At 38.5% G+C, this 19,071-nt stretch overlaps 1 protein-coding gene across 5 annotated transcripts in view; it reads left to right on the plus strand.

Annotated features, from left to right (window-relative positions):
* Window positions 1-19,071, plus strand: part of zmynd11 (zinc finger, MYND-type containing 11) — a 140,102-nt gene that overhangs the window by 100,318 nt on the left and 20,713 nt on the right. For all 5 annotated transcript variants that reach the window (XM_052016510.1, XM_052016511.1, XM_052016509.1 and 2 more), the window contains 5 exons: window positions 1,788-1,875; window positions 3,463-3,518; window positions 5,246-5,323; window positions 7,713-7,831; window positions 18,198-18,405. In XM_052016510.1, coding sequence (XP_051872470.1) covers window positions 1,788-1,875; window positions 3,463-3,518; window positions 5,246-5,323; window positions 7,713-7,831; window positions 18,198-18,405 — 549 coding nt within the window. The remainder of the gene's footprint in view (window positions 1-1,787; window positions 1,876-3,462; window positions 3,519-5,245; window positions 5,324-7,712; window positions 7,832-18,197; window positions 18,406-19,071) is intronic.

Raw genomic sequence — 19,071 nt, forward strand, 5'->3', positions numbered from 1 at the left:
ATGCACTGCCAGCAGAGGTGGTGGAGGCAGATACATTAGAGACGTTTAAGAGACTCTTTAGGCACATGAATGATAAAAAAATGGAGGGCTATGTGGGAGGGAAGGGTTAAATCTGAGAGCAGAATAAAATGCTGTGGGCCGAAGGGCCTGTTCTGTGCTGTAATGTCTTATGAAGTCAACACAGTTTCATTAAGGGAAGATCTTGCCTGACAAATCTGTTAGAATTCTTTGAGGACGTAACAAGCAGAAAAAAGTCAGTCGGTGTTATTTACTTGGATTTTCAGAAGGCCTTTGACAAGGTGCCACACACAAGGCTGCTAAACAAGATAAGAGCCCATGCTAGGAGGCAAGATGTTAGCATGGATAGAAGATTGGCTGGCTGACTGACAGAATGCAGAGTGGGGATAAAGGGGTTCCTTTGAGCCTGGTTGCCAGTGACTAGTGAAGTTCTACAGGGGTCACTGTTGGGACCACAACTTTTCAATTTATACATTAATGATTTGGATGAAGGAACTGATGGCATTGTGGCCACGTTTGCAGATGATACAAAGATAGGTGAAGGGATATGTAGTGTGGTGGAGTCAGGAAGTCTGCAGAATGACTTGGCCAGGTTAGAGTGGGCAAAAAAGTGGCAGATGGAATACAGCGTAGGGAAGTGTGGGGTTATGAACTTTGGTAAGAAGAATAAAGGCATAGGCTATTTTCTAAATGGAGAAGGAATTCAGAAATTGGAGGTGCAAAGAGACTTGGGAGTTCTAGCTCATGATTCCCTTAAGGTTAACTTGCATGTTGAGTTGCTAGTAAGGAAGGCAAATGAATGGCATTCATTTCAAAAGGACTAGAATATAAAAGCAAGGATGTACTACTGAAGCTTTATAAGGCGTTGGTCAGACTGCATTTGGAATATTGTGAGCAAATTTGGGCCCCTTTTCCAAGGAAAGATGTGCTGGCTCTGGAGAGAGTCCAGAGGAGGTTCACAAGAATGATGCTGGGAATGAAAGACTTAACATAGGAGCATTGGATGTCTCTGGACCTGTACTTAGTGGAGTTCAGAAGGGTGGGGGGGAAATCTCACTGAAACTGACTGCATACTGAAAAGCCTGGATAGAGTGAAAGTGGAGAGGATGTTTCTGTTAGTAGGAGAGTCTAGGATCTGAGGGCACAGCCACAGAATAAAGGGACATCCTTTTAGAACTGAGATGAGGAATTTCTTCAGCCAGAGGGTGGTGAATCTGTGGAATTCCTTGCTATGGAGGCCTAGTCATTCAGTGTAATTAAGGCAGAGATTGATAAGATTGGGAAGGTGGTTAAGGGTTGCAGGGAGAAGGCAGGAAAATGGGATTGAGGAAAAAAAATCAGCCAGAATTGAATGGCAAAGCATACTTGATGGGTTGAATGGCCTAATTCTGCTCCTATATCTTATGGTCTTATGGACTAAATGGATAAGGACCAGCATTGGAACAATGTGCCAGATTGCACCCTCTTGTTTTGAGTAACTTGATCATTATGCAGCTATCACCAGAATTCTGATTTTGGTGTTGCTCGTCTCTCCAGCCTACCATAAAGTAAACTTAAAATTCTAAAATTGTAATAACAGGCAAAGCTCAATGCCTACTGCTTCAAAGTTGAAATTTAGATGAAATGTGTATTCCCAAAATATCAATAAAAGAAAAAAAACATTGTAATCCCTTTAGATATAATAGGTTTTGACTGACTTAGTCACGCTAAATCAGTGGTACTTTAGTGCTCAAGTGATGTCTTTAAAATTGTTTAAATTTCTTTTCCAGAAATTGAATGAAAACAAATACAAAAGTTTTGATGAATTTAAAGCTGATGCCCAGTTGCTGCTTCACAATACCATACTTTTCTATGGAGGTAAGATTTTTGTATACACTTTACTACCAATTGATTATTTACCCTGCTGATGTGCTATGCAATGGGATAGTTAATACTACTGGAATTAACCCATACTGAAAATCAATTTGAATTAGATGAACTGAGAATTCTAGTCGCTCTGAATTCATGACAGGGGAGCGATTTTTTTTCTTTCATTCTTGATCTCTTTTATCAGGGAAGGAATAAAAGCTACTGAGGGGTTGATATGATCTTTAGCTACTTGTGTGTTCCTTCCAGCTGCTGTTTTGATAATTACACTCGAAGAGCTTTTGGGCTATCACTTGGCTGCTATCTGATCTGGAGAAATCTGAATAACATAAAAACTTTTATTTTGATTTTAGAATGTCATGGTAGAAGATGATTTGTATTTTTCCACTTTTTCAATCGTTCTGTTTCTTTATCATATAAGCATTACATTTTTGTAAAGAATAAATGAGTCAGTTGTGCAATATAATATAGGGTATTTAATAATCAAAGGGGAATTGATTAATCTTTTGGGAAAAAGTAACTCCAGGAATCTATTGTTGAAAATAAAAACTGCTGTAGGAACTCAAGCAGCATCTGTGGAAGCAAAGGCATTGTTGCCATTTCAGGTCAAGAAACCACATTGGGACCCAACCCAAAATGTTGACCGTCCCTTTGCCTCCACAGATGTTGCTCGACCCACTGAGTTCCTCCAGCAGCTTGTCTTTTGCTCCAGATTCTAGTATCTGCGGTCTTTTATGTCTCTGTTCTGTTGAGATTGTTGCTGGTGTCTGTCTGGTAAATTTAGCATTGTGTATGAGAAGTTGTAACTATCTAGGACCCTGTCAATCAATTTGCTTCCTTTCCATTTTTTTAGTGCTGTGTGCATTTGCATTAATGTAACTGAACACTTGCTATTTCAGCACAGTATCAAACAGAATTCTGTTTAGACTATGAATTTCTTCTGTGGTGTTGTCTCTAATGAATGCTTCTCTATTTCCTTCATACTTTCCTGTTTCATTCCAGATGTGTTTTAATTGCCAACTGTAGTCCATATGCAGCCACATTTATTACTGCTTTTATGTCCATTAGTCTTTTTTATTTTGGAAAGTATTTTTGGTTCCTTTTTACTCTTAATATCCTTGCATTCTAATTTAGATTCCCTCGTTTTCCTTTTCAAATGCCGATCAAAGGAAGGAAAAATACTTTTTGATGTGCTTCACAGCACTTTAATGTATAATTACTTTTATAATGTTGGGAGCCATGATGGACAATTTGCTTACAGTTCTTGGTATTGCTCTTAAAGTAGAAATGTTAGCCAGGACCTACGCAAGTTTCTCAACAAATAGGATGTTTCATGTACACCTAGAACAGGCAAGGACATTGACTACATTACCCTTCAGTGCCACAATTAATGTCGGCCTAAACTTTCTGTTTGAATCCATGGGCCTATAATGTCTTTCTCTTGAGGCAAGAATGCTGCCATTGGTCTGTTCTTTTCCTGATTTCTTTCAGTCATTTGGCCAACTTCTCCATTGCAATAAATACTGTATCATGTTACTGTAAGTAGTATAATTTTTGAATTGCATCTTTTTTTGGCAGCTGATAGTGACCAGGCAGAAGTAGCCAGGGCTCTGTTCAAAGACACTTGCCATGAGGTAAGCTATAAAATATGAAGCCATATAAATTTCTTGGCCAAACTCAGTAGCTACACTTGGACCAATTTCTGTCAGGGGTGGTTATGGTACACAGCCACAAAACATAAGATCAACTGTGCTTATGCTAATGTAAAAACAGTTTAGAACTAATTTTTGCCAAAGTTCTCGTCTACAATTCATTGACCATCTGCATGCAGTCAGAAGCATGGTTTTGATTATTCAAGAGACATTTTAAGGTATGCAGCACACATTGGATGTGGATGAGTGACTGTCTACAGCTTATCTACTGCTCATCTGTACTTTAACTTGACTGTTAAAAACCATTGCAAGATCAGGCACTTGGAATCCAACTGAGCCCTATAGGACTGATGCTGGAAACTAGAATGATACTGTTTAATGTTACATTCATGTTCTGATTGCCATTGTAGACTGGATCATGTACCTGCAGTCCAAGATGCTGTTCAATAGTCTAACTGATCCCATTGTATAATTTGAAACTTGCATTGCTCATCCAGTAGGCAGGTTGAAGTTAACCCAACAATAAAGATTGAACCTCACTTGTTAACTTATTCCTGGGCTCAAGGTTGAGTAATTATAATAAATCTCATAAAGGTAGTTTGACCAGTAGTTTATAACACAACATTCTGATGCATTGACTGGTTCATAATGTAGTGTATTTATACCTGACATAGTTTGTACAATCACCAGGCCTAAGCCTGTGGAAAATAATTTGAACCAGTCATTTTAGAATATTAACTGGGAGGGTTTACCTTGTTAACATACCATATTGCCACATCTTGCTTTGTTTAACAATACAATTATCAGGTATGAATACTTTTCAAAATGACTGTTGAATTGCACTCAAAGCCATTTTTAAAAATATTTTATTTACCATATCAGAATTGCAGATGTTGTGGTGTGTAAATGCAGTCTGTTAATATACTTTGTAACCAGTGTTTCCATGATATCTACCCTGGCATAATTCTGTATGTTTGAAGATATTTTTTCAAATCCCCTCGTAGTTCCTGCCTTGGTGGACATTATTGCTCCTTGGTTAATTTGAGTCTTAGACGAAGTGTTAAAATGTGCTATTTTAATAGAATTTCTTAAACATACACACATTTCAAAGGTTAGCAACATTCTATCAAGAATTTTCAATATAACTAAATTCTTTTATGAATTTAATATCTCTAACATTTTCAGTAAAATGGTGTATCTGGGGAAATCTTTTCAGTTATTAAAGCAAAATACCAATTTAATAATTTTGAAGCTCAGGACTTTTTAAAAAGACTAGTACCTTAAGGAAGGGAAGATTACTTATACACAAAAATAATTATAGCAGCTGAGATGTTTTCCTGCAGCTTTTATATGCTTCAGTACCATTTTGAGTGTTTGGATGCAAAAACTGATTATCAAAAAAAAAATTACTTGACGTTATAATAAAAAATGCAAGAAATATTCAGTTGACAATAGCATCTATGGAGAGGGAAGCAGATCTGATATTTCATCAAAGCTCTTTCACTCTGCCTGATCTGCTGAGAATTTTGAGCATTCTTTAAGATTTACAGCAAATGTAATTTCTGCATTTCAATAACCTTTTTATTATAACTAATAACATTTGTATAAATAGTCAATTCAATATATTAATTTAAGAATATGGTGAGGAATTTAAAGCAATTCCAAGCTATCTAATTTTCATTAGTGCTAATATTCCTTTCATTTTCCAGTTAGCAGAACTTCAACTTTGCAAGAACTGTTTCTACTTATCAAATGCACGACCAGAGAATTGGTTCTGCTATCCTTGTGTAAGTTGATTAATAAATTGCTTTTAAACTTAATTCCTCGCACAATGAGCTATTGGCATCGGAGAATGGATAATTTTGTAATGTTGAACTATGTGGGGACAGTAGATGCAATTTTGTGTGAAGTTTATTCTATACTGCTACATTGACGTATCCAAAGATGGTAAAAGTTGCTTCATTAGTATGGGATCTTCAATTTCTTTTGCATATCATCCACATGACTATTTTGAATAAGTATACCATTTCTTTATAAAGGTTTGTTTCATTTTATCAGCATTTATTTAGCAGGAACAGACTGGAAGCATTGAAATTGGTTACTCAGGGACTTAACATACTGCGAAGAATTGTCTTTATTTTTCTGGACTGAACTTGAATCAGTTGCAGGGTTGCACTGACAGTATGTTGTTACGGACTCAGTGAAAGTCCCTTTAAGATAGAGAGTGTGTGTGTGTATGTGTGTGTGGGGCGTGCTTACGTCAATAGAAGATAAAGGACGTAATGACGTTGTTGAAGTCAGAAGGAGAGAGAGAGAGAAGGGAGAGAGACACCAGCCTGCTAGTTTTCTCTATCGATGGATGAGAAACAATAACTGTGTCTGCCACTGAAATCCATGTATGGAAGTTGGAAGTAATCTGGTGGAGTTCACTTTGTTGCTGACCTGTAGAAGGAAACAGGTATTTGTATGTGGACGACCACGGTTCGGATGCTTTTCGGGGTGAGGAAGTCACTACCGAGTAAACACTGGAGTGTCGTTTGGGGTCCATCGTGGAACATTTGGATTTCGTATGTACTCTCTCTATGTTTTTCTACATCTACATCTTATCTTCAGACAACGGTGGTTGTTGAAGAAGCCCTTGCTCATGTTTTACCTTATGGCTTGCGGAACTGAACTTTAAGAACTATTCTGGAACTGGGAGTTTTGGACTTTGTCACACACACACACACACGAAGAGTTTAGTTTTGGGGTTAACGTTCGAGGTTTAACATTTTTGAATTCTAACATACTAACATTTTTACTTTTATTTTACGTATTATCATAAGTAGTGATTAATAAAATAGTTTTTAACACTGAATCATGCTCAGTGTGTTTCTTTTGTTGCTGGTTTGTGACAAAGTTAACATTGTATCACTGTTTGTGAATTAAAATGTCAAAGCTCTCCTTGCCCTTGCATGAGATGCCTTGGGTAGTTTTTGTGAGAGCATCAGTTATTTATAATTTTGTTCTGAGGATGAGCACCCACTGGAAAATTGCTGTAAATGTTTACATCTTTTACACTTGGAATGAGGAAACTTTGATCTCCAGGCCAACTGGCAATTCAGCTTCTTGAAGGATGATTTTGTTTTTGTTATCCACTGACATTAATTACAGTTATCAATAGAAATTAAATATTTTAAAATCTAACAAATGATACCAAATATACTGCTTACAGTTGCGAGAGCATAAGATATGTATTCATTGAATTGAGACAAAATAAATAGCCATATTCCTAATATTCTTGCCACTGTCTTGAAGTAAATTTGCCTAATGATCTCTAGGTCACAAAATCACAGAATTTACAGCATTGAAGGACATAAATTCAACCCATGTCTGTGTAGAACTGTGCAGCCAAATTTCACCTTCCAACACTAGTTCATACCATGTAGGTCACTGTTTTTCAGGTTCATGTCCAAATACATTTTAAATGTGCTGAGGCTCTTTTGCTCTACCACCTTTTCAGAGTTCCAGAACGCTACCACTTTCTGGGTGAAAAAGTTTTTCCCCACTGCTTTCATTTGGTGATTTATCCATTTAAGAAAAATGATAAATGCTATTTTTGTGTAATAAATCCCCAAATCTCAGGTTTTTTTTCCCCTCATTCTGAACTTTCATTATCCAAACAACTTGTGACATCCATATTCTTTCTGCCAGTTGCAATGAAATGTGCTGGGCTATGCACATGACACAGATTACTTGTTCTATTCAGATGTTTTGTTGGAACAGTTTTACATTTCCTTAAGATAGGAAGCCATTCAGCCCATTTGAGTCTATGCTGGCTCAAAGTAATCTCATTGCCCCACTTGTTTCCCTGTAAACTATTCCCTCTCAAATGCCCATTAACTCCCTCTGATTCCCCCACATACACTCAGGATAATATCACTCACTGCATCCCCTCGCATTTTACTTGGGAGGGGACTCAGTCATCTCCCATTTTACTCACTGAGGACTTCAGCCCTTCATTTTACACGTTGTGGACTGTACTCCTTTCAGCTTATTCAGTGTAGATTGCATCCCTTATTTTTATCTTGAAAGCTAATTAGAAGCTGGTTCACAACTCCTGGTGAAATTGGATGTTGCGAAGACTTGGCTGCTCTGTATTTGTATAAGGCAGGAATCTTATTTGTTTTAATTTAGGTTCCCAATCATGAGTTGGTTTGGGCACGGATGAAGGGGTTTGGATTTTGGCCTGCCAAAGTCATGCAACGTCAAGACAATCAGGTAGACGTGCGCTTCTTTGGACATCACCATCAGAGGTACAATATTTTCACTTCTGCTTTAGTTTGGGTTACTTTTGTAATTTTTTTAAAATCAAAGCTAAGGAACTTTAATTCATCTTGTTCTGGCCTAAGTTCAAGGCATTTTATTTCCTAAGTGTGTATTTTTTCATGTATTTATTTTGTACTGATCTTTATACTGCAGGTTTCCACATGAGGGTCTATTCCTGTAGTTGCAAGTCCCTACTTCCCAGAACTTGCCCAGTAGTTGTAGTGAGACTAAATGTTGACCTGAATACCCATATTAATGTGAACATTTTTTTAAAACTGCTGGGCACCTGAAATAAAACCAGAAAATGCTGGAAATACTCAGCAGGTCAGAAAGGGTCTTTGACCTGAAACTTTGATTCTCTTCCTACCGTTACGACCTGACCCACTGAGTGCTCACATTTTAGAGTCATAACAATTACACAGCACAGAAATGGGCCCTTCAGCCCGACTTGTCCATGCTGACCAAGGTGTTTCCCTGAGTTAGTCCCATGTACTTGCATTTGGCCCATATCCCGCTAAACCCTTCCTATCTGTGTACTTGTCCAAATGTCTTTTAAACTGTTTAATTGTACTACTTCTACCACTTCATTTGGCAGCTCGTTCCATATACCTAACACTGTAGAAAAACCTGCTTCTTGGGTCCTCTTTAAATCTGTCTCCTCTCAACTTAAGCCTATGCCTGCTGACTTTAGACTCCTTTACCTTTGGAAAAAGACTGACGATCTATGCCCCTCATGATTTTATAAAGCTCTAAGTTCACCCTGCAGCCTCCTATGCTCCAGGGAAAACAGACCCAGCCTGTTCAGTTTCTCCTCATAACTTAAGCCCTATAGTTCTGGCAATATCCTTGCGTATCTCTTCTGCACCTTCTCTAGCTTAATCACATCCTTTTAGAACTGCACACAGTATTCCAGGTGTGGTCTTGCCAACATCTTGTACATCTGTAACATCTCATCCCAACTCTTGTACTCAGTGCCCCACTCAATGAACACAAGTGTGCCATGTACCTTCCTCACTACATTATCTACCTGTGGCACTGTTTCCAGGGAACTATGTACTTGTACCCCTAGGTTTCTGTTTTACAGCACTCCCCAGGGCTCCATCATTAACTGTGTATGTCCTGCCCTTGTTTAACATCCCAAAATGCATCACTTCCAACTTGTCCAAGTTAAATTCCATCTCCGATTCCTTGGCCCACTACTGTTTTTAACACGCATTAATGCATTTCTTATGTTGTCCTTTGAGCTCAAGGATGACTTCTCTAGTTCTCAGGTGGCTGAAAGGTCTTCTGTGGGATCTCTGAGCTCTGTCACGTGTGGGGCAGGTGGGTAGTCAGGGATCTTGTGTGCTCCTTCCTCATTTGGACATGGCCTCTGTCTGCTCCCAGAGAGCCTTGAGATCTGTCTCTTTCCAGATGCTGCTGCTCCATTTTGAGTGGTCACATTTTGCATAGGCAAGTGTTACAAATTTGTCCTCTAAGTTTCATTGTCTATAAAAAGTGTAAAGCACACTGTTGGACCCTACTTGGATTCAGTTTTGTTGAACTGTAGCAAGAACATGTATATTAGTCTTATGGATTTATTACCTGATATAGCAAATCATTGCTCTAATATTCAAAGTTATGGTAGAAGCAAGAGAGGGTCACTGATCTGCATTTCTGGCCACTCATTGCTAATTTACTGTGGAGTCTGGCGGCGCCCCCCCAAATCTGTTTCAGAATAATTATTAGCTTGGAGTAAAATAATCCGTGTTTCTTTCAAAATCCTTTGAAGAAGCAATGGAACAAACAAAATTAAAAAAAAGATGGACTTCAAAGAGAATCGTACGATATTTGAATTTGAGCAGAATGATTTACTCACTTGGAGCAGATAAATCTATGATAAGCATATTGGCCTACCTGTGGCATGACCTCATTCAGAAACACTGGATGTAATAATATCGCATATTATAGCTTCACTATTACTATACTTGTTGGGTGAGGACTTTCTTGGTATGCCATCTGTTACCATTTAAATCGGTTGGAGCCTATTGTATGGTTATATTGTCTGTGGCTAAACTGGGAAGTCCATCTGGGCTGGTTTGGGTGAGGGGAATGAGAGCGTATCCAGCAAATTTCACAAACAAGACCTATGAAAGGGTAAATGAGCATCAGAAGCAGCTGTAGTAGCTGGAGAGGAGATGGATGCAACCTGGTCACTCTGACTGAAGAGTCACCTATTATGTAATCTAAGAATGGATGATCATAACCCAGATAAGGTAGCTAAATACAGTGAACATAAAACCCATCCCTCAGAACCTTCAACTTTCCAGCTGCTGATGTAAGGCTCACTGGCCTGTAATTTCCTGGATTATCCCTACTGTCCTTTTTGAACAAGAGAACAACATTTGCTATCGTCCAGTCTTCTGCTACATCACCCGAGGCCAACAAAAATGAAAAAATCTCTATTAGAGCCCCAACAATCTCTTCCCTTCTTACAGCATCCTAGGATAGATCCTGTCAGGCCCTGGGGATTTATTTACCTTGAGTGTCAATATCTCTCAACACTTCCTCCTTCATGATACAAATATGTTCCAGGATATCAGCATACCTCTCCCTAACTCTCCATCCTCCACGTCCTTGTCACTGGTGAATACTGATGAGAAGTATTTATTTAGGACCCCACTTGTATCTTCTGCTTCCACACATAGATTTTCCCATTAATTTCTGTGGGGAACTACTCCTTCCCTAGTTACCCTCTTGCTTCTAATATGCTTATAAAAGATTTTGAATAGCAAACAGCAAGCAAGAGGAAAGTTGCCGATATATTAGTAGATGTATAGATAGAGTTCTTGAATGAGGGGGAGATGTTAGAAAAGCTGTGAATAAAGTGATTAACTCATCTGATCCAGTTGGGATGTACCCTGGGTTGTTGAAGAAAATGGGAGGGGATATTACAGAAGTGCTTGCTGAAATCTTCCTGTCCTCCGTAGATAGAGCGGGGAAATAGATTTGGTATTCTGTTCATGTTCTAAATTCTAGGCCTCCACTTCCGGTCACTACACATTAGGAAGGATGTGAAGGTTCCACGGGATATGAGATTTGGAATGTTAAGAGATTTTTTGGAACGTTATCAGTGAAGGATTTCAATTACTAGTTCAAACTGGAGAAGCTGATAGAACTGTAAAAAAAAATCAAATATAGATAAGAAAATAGTGTACAGTTCAAGGACAATGGGACACATTCAAAACGCGATGGGACAAAAATGTAGGGGCAGTTGAGGAAACACTTCAAATATGGAACTATTTGCCAGGGAATTGAGTATGCACTCAAATATAATTTCTTAGGGCTATAGGGAAAGACTGACAGGATTGCTCTGTAATAATACATTTTTGGAACTGAAGGTTATAGGGATCAGCAGGAAGTGGAGTTGAAGCCAGTGACCAGAGCACCCATGATTTTAAATAATAATGGTGCTGGCTGAAGCTCTTAATGTTCCACAATTAACCTGATATGGATTTGATAGATTAATTGGCCTTCAATGATGTACAGTTCGATGATTCTACCAACAGAGCATATGGCGGACCTTGATCAGGATATGGAGAGTGAAGAAAGATATTCCAGAAGCAATAGCAAGATTACAATGCACAGTAAAAGGAGCATGAAACTGTAGATGAGGTCATGCTCATAGTGGGAAGGTACTTAAAAACCTCTCGAGGAAATGGAGTAAACTGATAGCATGCTGTGTGGGGTTTTGAGTAGGGTGCTGGGGGTAGAGATAGATGAAGGGCTGACTCAAGGGAAAATTAAAACAAAATGATGACAGCAAATGAGAAGAGAAGGATAAGGGCAAGGCTATAACTGTTAAAAATGCAATAGATGCCAAGAAATAAAGGATAAACCTAGAACATCACAGCACAATACAGGCCCCTTGGCCCACAATGTTGTGCCGACCTTTTAACCTACTCTGAGATCAATCTAACCATTCCCTCCCACATAACCCTCCATCTTTCTATCATCCATGTGCCTATCTAAGAGTATCTTAAATACCCCTAATGTATCTCCCTCTACCAGCACCCCTGGCAGTGCATTCCATGCACCCACCACTCTCTGTGTAAAAGACACCTGATATCCCCCCTGTATTTTCCTCCAATCACAAAATTATGCCCCCTCATGTTAGCCATTTCCACCCTGGGGAAAAAGGTCTCTGACTGTCCACTCAATTTATGCCTCTTATCATCTTGCACACCTCTATCAGGTCACCCCTCATCCTCCTTCACTCCAAAGAGAAAAGTTCTAAATCGCTCAGCCTATCTTTGTAAGACATGCTCTCCAATCCAGGTAGCATCCTGATAAATCTCCTCTGCACCCACTCTAAAGCTTCCACTTCCTTCCTGTAGTGAGGTGACCAGAACTGAACACAATATTCTAAGTGTGATCTAACCAGGGTTTTATAGAGCTGCAACGTTACCTCGTGGATCTTGAACTCAATCCCCTGACTAATGAAGGACAGCACACCATTCGCCGTCTAAACAACCCTATCAACTCACACGGCAACTTTGAGGGATCTATAGATGACCCCAAGATCCTTCAGTTCCTCCACACTGTGTGGAGAATTGTGCTATTAACCCTGTATTCTGCCTTCAAATTCGACCTTCCAAAGTGAATCACTTCACACTTTTCCAGGTTGAATTCATCTGCCACTTCTCAGCTCAGCTCTCCATCCTATCAATGTCCTGTTGTAACCTACAGCAACCTTCCACACTATCCACAACACTGCCAAACTTCATGTCATCTGCAAACTTACTAACCCACCCTTCCTCTACCTCATCCAAGTCATTTATTAAAAAAATCACAGAGCAGGGGTCCCAAAACTGATCCCTGCGGAACACCACTGGTCACTGACCTCCAGGCAGAATACACTCCATCTACAACCACCCTCTGCCTTCTATGGGTAAGTCAATTCCAAACCCACACAGCCAATTTTCCCTGGATCCCATGCCTCCTGGCCTTCTGAATGAGCCTGTCATAGGGTAATGGATAAGTAAAAGGATAGAAGTAGGAAAACCCACGATTTTGTTGCTTTGTCCTGGATAATGTCAAGCTGCTTGAGAGTTTTTGGTGGTGTACTTATCCAAGCAACGGGAGAGTATTCCATCATGCTCTGACTTGTGCCTTGGGATGGTGGAAAGGCCTTTGAGTGTCAGGGGGTGAGTCACTTGCCACAATGTACCTGTGGTTACAGACTTGTGCAAGTTGGTTATCTGCTATTATATATTTGCAAAACATGAAAATAATTGATATTGTTGTGGTGAATTGGTTACACACTTTTTTAAAAGGACCTTGCATTTTTGAATAATTGTTTTGTGACAGGTTGAATTAGAGCCTCAATTTTACAGTAACCTAGAGATGATCAGTATTGTGATTTCATATGGTGAGACAGAATTGGAACAATAAAAAGAGGCATTATTCTTAAGGTTGAAATTTGAACCACTGAATATTGACATAACTGCAGTACATAACATCCTAAACTGCTTCCTTGCATTAATGTATTTTTGCATATGTTTAGAATATTTAACAATGGTAATGTTACTCTAATAGCAGGTTTACTTTTGTCATTGTGTTTCCAAGTAAATACTTGTGGGCTATCAAGATTTGGAACAAAGTATATTTGGACTGAAAAGGGACATTTACGATGCAGACTAAATCTTTTTAATTATGCCTGTTTTTACTTTGGAGGACTGGCTGATTAAAAATTGCTATGAATATTGACTTGTGTTAGCTACTTAAATAATTTAATCAAATCTATTTTGAAAAATGATACAATGCTCTAGCTGCATAGATTACACTGCTAGCTGGCTTCCCCAGCTGGCTCTGTCTACTACTCTGACTCATTCCTTCCCTTATTTTGTAAGACCCTTTTACTGCGTCGTTTGGCACGCATCTGGAATTTTCTTATGAAGCATAGTCTTCATTTACACAGCCATGTTCTGCGAGTAGTTGGTGGCATTGTCACTGCTGTACATAGGATTGTCCTATGACATTTCTAATAACTAAGAATAACATCAAGACAAAGTTTCTAGCTGTGGGATTTCATTGATAAACTCCCTTCGGGGTTAAACTCCCCTCGGGGTTATTAATTCTGAGAAATCAATTTAGCTCCCATCAAAGGCAATCAGGAGTTTTAGACCAGGTCTTGCTGCCTGTGGCAAGCAGTCTGTGCTCATCACAACATGGTACAGTACAATTTTGTTAACTCGGGATTGAGACTTTGGTACCAGACTGGTAGATTTTCTGAACAATTAGATGCTTTTCAAATGAATACTCCAGTGCACTTTGAATTAACTTTTTTTTGATGTGACAGTGCAGATATTCCAGCGAGCTTGGAGTTTAAAGGGATTATAGGAAGCAGTGCCTGAGTGTGTTAGAGGGAGCACAGGAACTGGGGTCCAGTGAGCAGATTCTAAACCATTGTGATTTCCCTACAATCTGATTGCTGAATGCCTTAATTTTCCTGTACGTACAAACTTGCAGTTTGCTGGAGTTAAATCTAAATGGCAAGAACCTCTGCAACCCCAGGGACTTGGTTTATATGATGTGCACAACTTAGTCGACTATCAAGCTGGAATATTGTGGAATTCAGAAATATCAAAAACATGAAGAAGCTATTAATGAAGCAATTTAATTTTTACATTTGTATTTTTAAAACATTTTGAAGGCACTTAATTGCTCAATGCTTATCTATTTCTCTTCCAACTGGTCTTCTCCATTAAAATCTTTGGTCTAACTGCTTCTGTGCCAGGTCTAACTTACTGCAGATTCAGCAGGCAGATTGCCCAGTGTTTGTGCTGGGGAATTGTAGCAAATTCACACGCAGCCAATGGACTCCATGATGAATCCACATCTGAGTATAACTGGGGAATCACCAGTGAAGATCATCCAGTAACATCAAAACTTTTGTTTACACAGGAATCCTAAACTGTGTGGCACTTATTGGACCATCATTTATCTGTATTAATTACACAGATGCATCTCATTGGTCTAGTATTTTACTTCACAGCAATTATGCCACTTTTTGACCAAGTTATTGGTTTTAACTGAAGTGCAATGATTTGACTGGGTTCTCAAGATCAATTTCAGCATTCAAAACTTCAGATGTCTATGTAGGCGTTATATAAGATGCACAAAACAAAACATTTTATTTCAGCTTTGGATATGACTTGCCCTATGGGGGAATGTAATTTGTAGCACAAGGTCATTCCAAAGAGGTGAAAACTTGATAGAACTTGACCGCTTAAGTAAATATGAATTCATTGCTTGAACAAACATCTTTAGTACTATGAGACTGAAGAACAATGTTGACAGTGGTGTTTCCATTGATTGTCTTCTGAGTGTACCAAGCTCTTTCCAGTGACTAATTTTCAGCTCTTTGGGATGTTAATTATATTTAAAATACACAAGCAGGCAGATGGCAATGGTAACTGGAAAATTGAGAGGAGAATAAATCCTATCTTATAAACTGCTCAGTCTTGCATATTGCAGCTTTTGGCAATAATGTTTTATAAAATTCAGGTTGGCCTGGTTATAGTTGTCATTCTAATTTAACAGATGTCCTAAATCCAGCGCTCTGCATAAGACAGTTTTGGACTTTGGTCACAAAATTATCATTGAAGCTATTTGTCTTAATATTCAACTGCATATAATTTAATATTATTTATCAGTAAGGTCTGTTTTATTGCTTGCAGACCGTTTGCTGCTCTAACTCCGAAAACTCTGCAAGTGTACTTCTCTTGGTTTTTTTCTGAAATTATCCTTTCTTAAGCATAATTGTTGGGAATTTCTTTGTCATTGAAAATATTGGCTTGGCCTCATAGTGAAAACGTTTTCATTTACATTTTACCTTTTACATCCTTTGCATGTTCAAAACATTTTGTGGTCAAATAAAGTACTTGTGAAATGTCACTTATGTAATGATGACCAATTTGCACATGGCAAGGTTCCACAGTGTTGTGGTATGAATGAAGGAATCTGTTTTAACTGTGGTAATTGAGGGATAAACGTTGGCTCGGCCATTGGAGATCACTCCCATGCTCTTCAGGTCAATAGCCTGCAATGTTTTAAGGTTCATTTGGGAGACCAAGCAATTTAATGTATTCTGACAGTGTAACTCTCTTGAACAGACTGGAAAGTCTGTCTAGGTTTTTATATTCATATCTTTGGAATGGGGCTTGAACCTACAAACTGAGTGGTGCCACTGGTGCTGTTGGAAATCAGTTGATTTTGTGGAAAAAAAAATGTACTTAAATTGCCTTTTGTTGCACTATATTCTTGTATCACCTGTATTTAGTGTAGAATCTCTCTCCATTCTAATTCACTGTCATCTCTTTGCATCTCCAAACAGCAGTGCAGTTAACAGGCTTTCACTGCCCTCTGTCAGCTGACATTACGACATTACCACATTACGACCACCTGTGTCATTTTGGTGTCTCTTAATCTCTGCCCCATGATGGGCATTAACAGTAAAACAGAAATTGCTAGAAATACTCAGCAGCATCTATGGAGAGTTAACATTTCAAGTCAGTGAGCTCTGAAATGTTAACTCTTTTTCTCTCTCCACAGATGCTACCTGACCTACTGAAAATTGTAGAGAAACTGAAATAATCTGGCATATTCGGGATGGGCAGATTTTCCATGCTATTGGACATTATTTCATATTAATATCCCAACAAAGTTTAAATTTACTTCATTAGGAGTTAAATGGTATTGTAATAAATCTTCCAGTAAACCAGCTAAATTTAAAGTGAGCAAAGGTGTCCTGGTCAGTTTAAAGAAACTGAGGAAACCAGGGCCCTGGTGAGTTGAAAGAACATGGAAACTGGGGCTCCAGTGAGTTGAAAGGCAGTGCAGCAAAGTTCACCTGGTGAACTAGATGCCGAATTATTGGGATATCTGAATAGTCAGATAGCAGATTATTGAAGTTTTACCTATAGAGTCATACAATTGTACAGCACCGAAACCTTCAGCCCAACTTATCTATGATGACCAACGTACCTACCTGATCTAGTTCCATTTACCTGTGCTTGGCCTATATCCCTCCTAAACCTTTCCCATCCAAATGTCTCTTAAACATTGTAATTGTACCTGGCAGCTCCTTCTGTATACCCACCATCCTCTGTGTGGAAAAACTTACCACTTGGATCCCCTTTAAATCTTTCCCCTCACCTTAAACCTATGCCCTCTAGTTTTAGACTCCCCTACCCTGGGGAAAAGACTGTGACCATCCAGCTTATCTATGCTCATGATTTTACAAACCTCAAAGATCTGTATCGGATTCTTCTACTTTTTTATTTCTGATTTCCAGCCTTTGCTTTTATATTTTCACAGACATTAATTTTGTTCTCAACATCCCTCCCCCTTCTCTGCAACTTAACGTTTGATTTCTAACATTTCTGCATTCTGATGAAAGGTGGTCTATCTGAAGTATTTGAACACTGTTTCTACTCTCTACAGATACTGCCTGACCTGAATGTTCCAGCATTTAGTTTTTTATGCTTTTTGAATAGAATGTAGTTTCAAAGCCAAATCTGTTGTCTCCTTATTTAATCAGATTTTAAAGAGAAATTCTAGCAACATTCAGTTTCTTCAATTAATATAGGTAAAGCCTAACTCATCCTCTTGGCTTCACCTTTCCAAAATTAAGCATTGCTGCTGAAGAAATACTTTGTGGCACAAATTTCCCCTGAGTGGAAACTTATGTAAACCACATCTCATTACCTAGTCTCTAAAAGTCAAATTGCTGTTGTCCTGAAGCATTTCTAGGGTTGTTACCTTCGGCTCAGTGTGAAGTTGAAATTGTGACATGAGTTTGAATATTTGGGGATATATTCTTGTCACAATGCTTCCAAATAACGCAAGAGGAGTAAATGGGGAAAAATTACTTTTAAAGTCACATCAGACTTATGGCCATTTATAATTTTTCTCACGTCCATTCATTGACTATTAGTTCTAAAATAGTGATTGCAATTGTGATTTAACTCTTTGCCTACATACTGTTTATTATCCATCAACTGGTTGAAAGTATCTACAACCTTTATAATTGTCCACTGAAAGTCCTATGATGCAACTGTGGGTGAATTTTGATTCATTTTCTCTTGTAGCTCCCTGTGGAGTTATTAACTATCAACTAAAAGAGCTGCCTGAGATCAAATACTTGCCATTTAACAAGCTACTAGCACAGATTTTGCATGGCTGTTCTGAGCTGTACCCAGAAAGGTTCCTTCACATAAAACTATGGCAGCTAAAAAACTTAGTTTAATGCTGTACTTGTTAAATTGCTAGCCTTGTAGATTAATTGAGAGATGGACTTTTTGGCTACAGGGCATGGATTCCATCAGAGAATATCCAGGATATTTGTGTTAATGTTCATCAGCTGGCAGTAAAACGGAGTCTTGGTTGGAAGAAAGCCTGCGATGAGCTTGAATTGCACCAGCGCTTTGTCCGTGAAGGGAGGTTCTGGAAGAGTAAAGCAGAGGATAAAATGGATGAAGAAGCAGAGTCCAGCATCTCTTCCACAAGTAACGAACAGGTACATTTAGCATTGTTTTTAATATGATCTGTTTTACTTGGGACCATTCTGAAGGAAGTTCCTCTTTAAATGTACATGACGTTTCTTGTTGCCTGAGCAGACAAATAATGACTTGGAGCCAAACTTTAAAAACATTTGATTCATAAGGAAGCTTTCATTCAAATAGTTTGGCACACCAATACTAGCATTCGTTTTCCTTTTTGTTAAGGGGAGGGAAATTTAGAGTAGATTATTTCACACCTGGATGAGTGGACATCAGTACTGGGTTATACTGGGAACTGGCTGGATTGAATAAATTGCTAGCATTGGTTACCTACTTGTGTATAGCTATTTGGTTCTAATGTTAGTGGCAATAAGTATTGTAAGCTAGTTCAATTCACTGTCTTCAGAAGATGACAAATAAAAGTTGATAGAAGTGGTAGGATTATGGTTTTGGACAGTAACTTGAGATTATAGATTCATATGTTGTCAGTGCAAGTTGTGAACTAAATAATATTTTGCATGGAATTAGGAAAAAGGCCAAAACACTTATCAGGTTTATCAAAATATCAGGCTCACTAATATCCTTCAGGCAGTTGCTGGCTACTTGTTTAAAGCTGAACTGGTATGGGTACAAGAGCATTAGCAAATGCTTTATGATATTTTATTTATCTTCAATGTTTTAGC

Source organism: Pristis pectinata, chromosome 5 (assembly GCF_009764475.1).
Source record: "Pristis pectinata isolate sPriPec2 chromosome 5, sPriPec2.1.pri, whole genome shotgun sequence".
Taxonomy (NCBI): Eukaryota; Metazoa; Chordata; class Chondrichthyes; order Rhinopristiformes; family Pristidae; genus Pristis; species Pristis pectinata.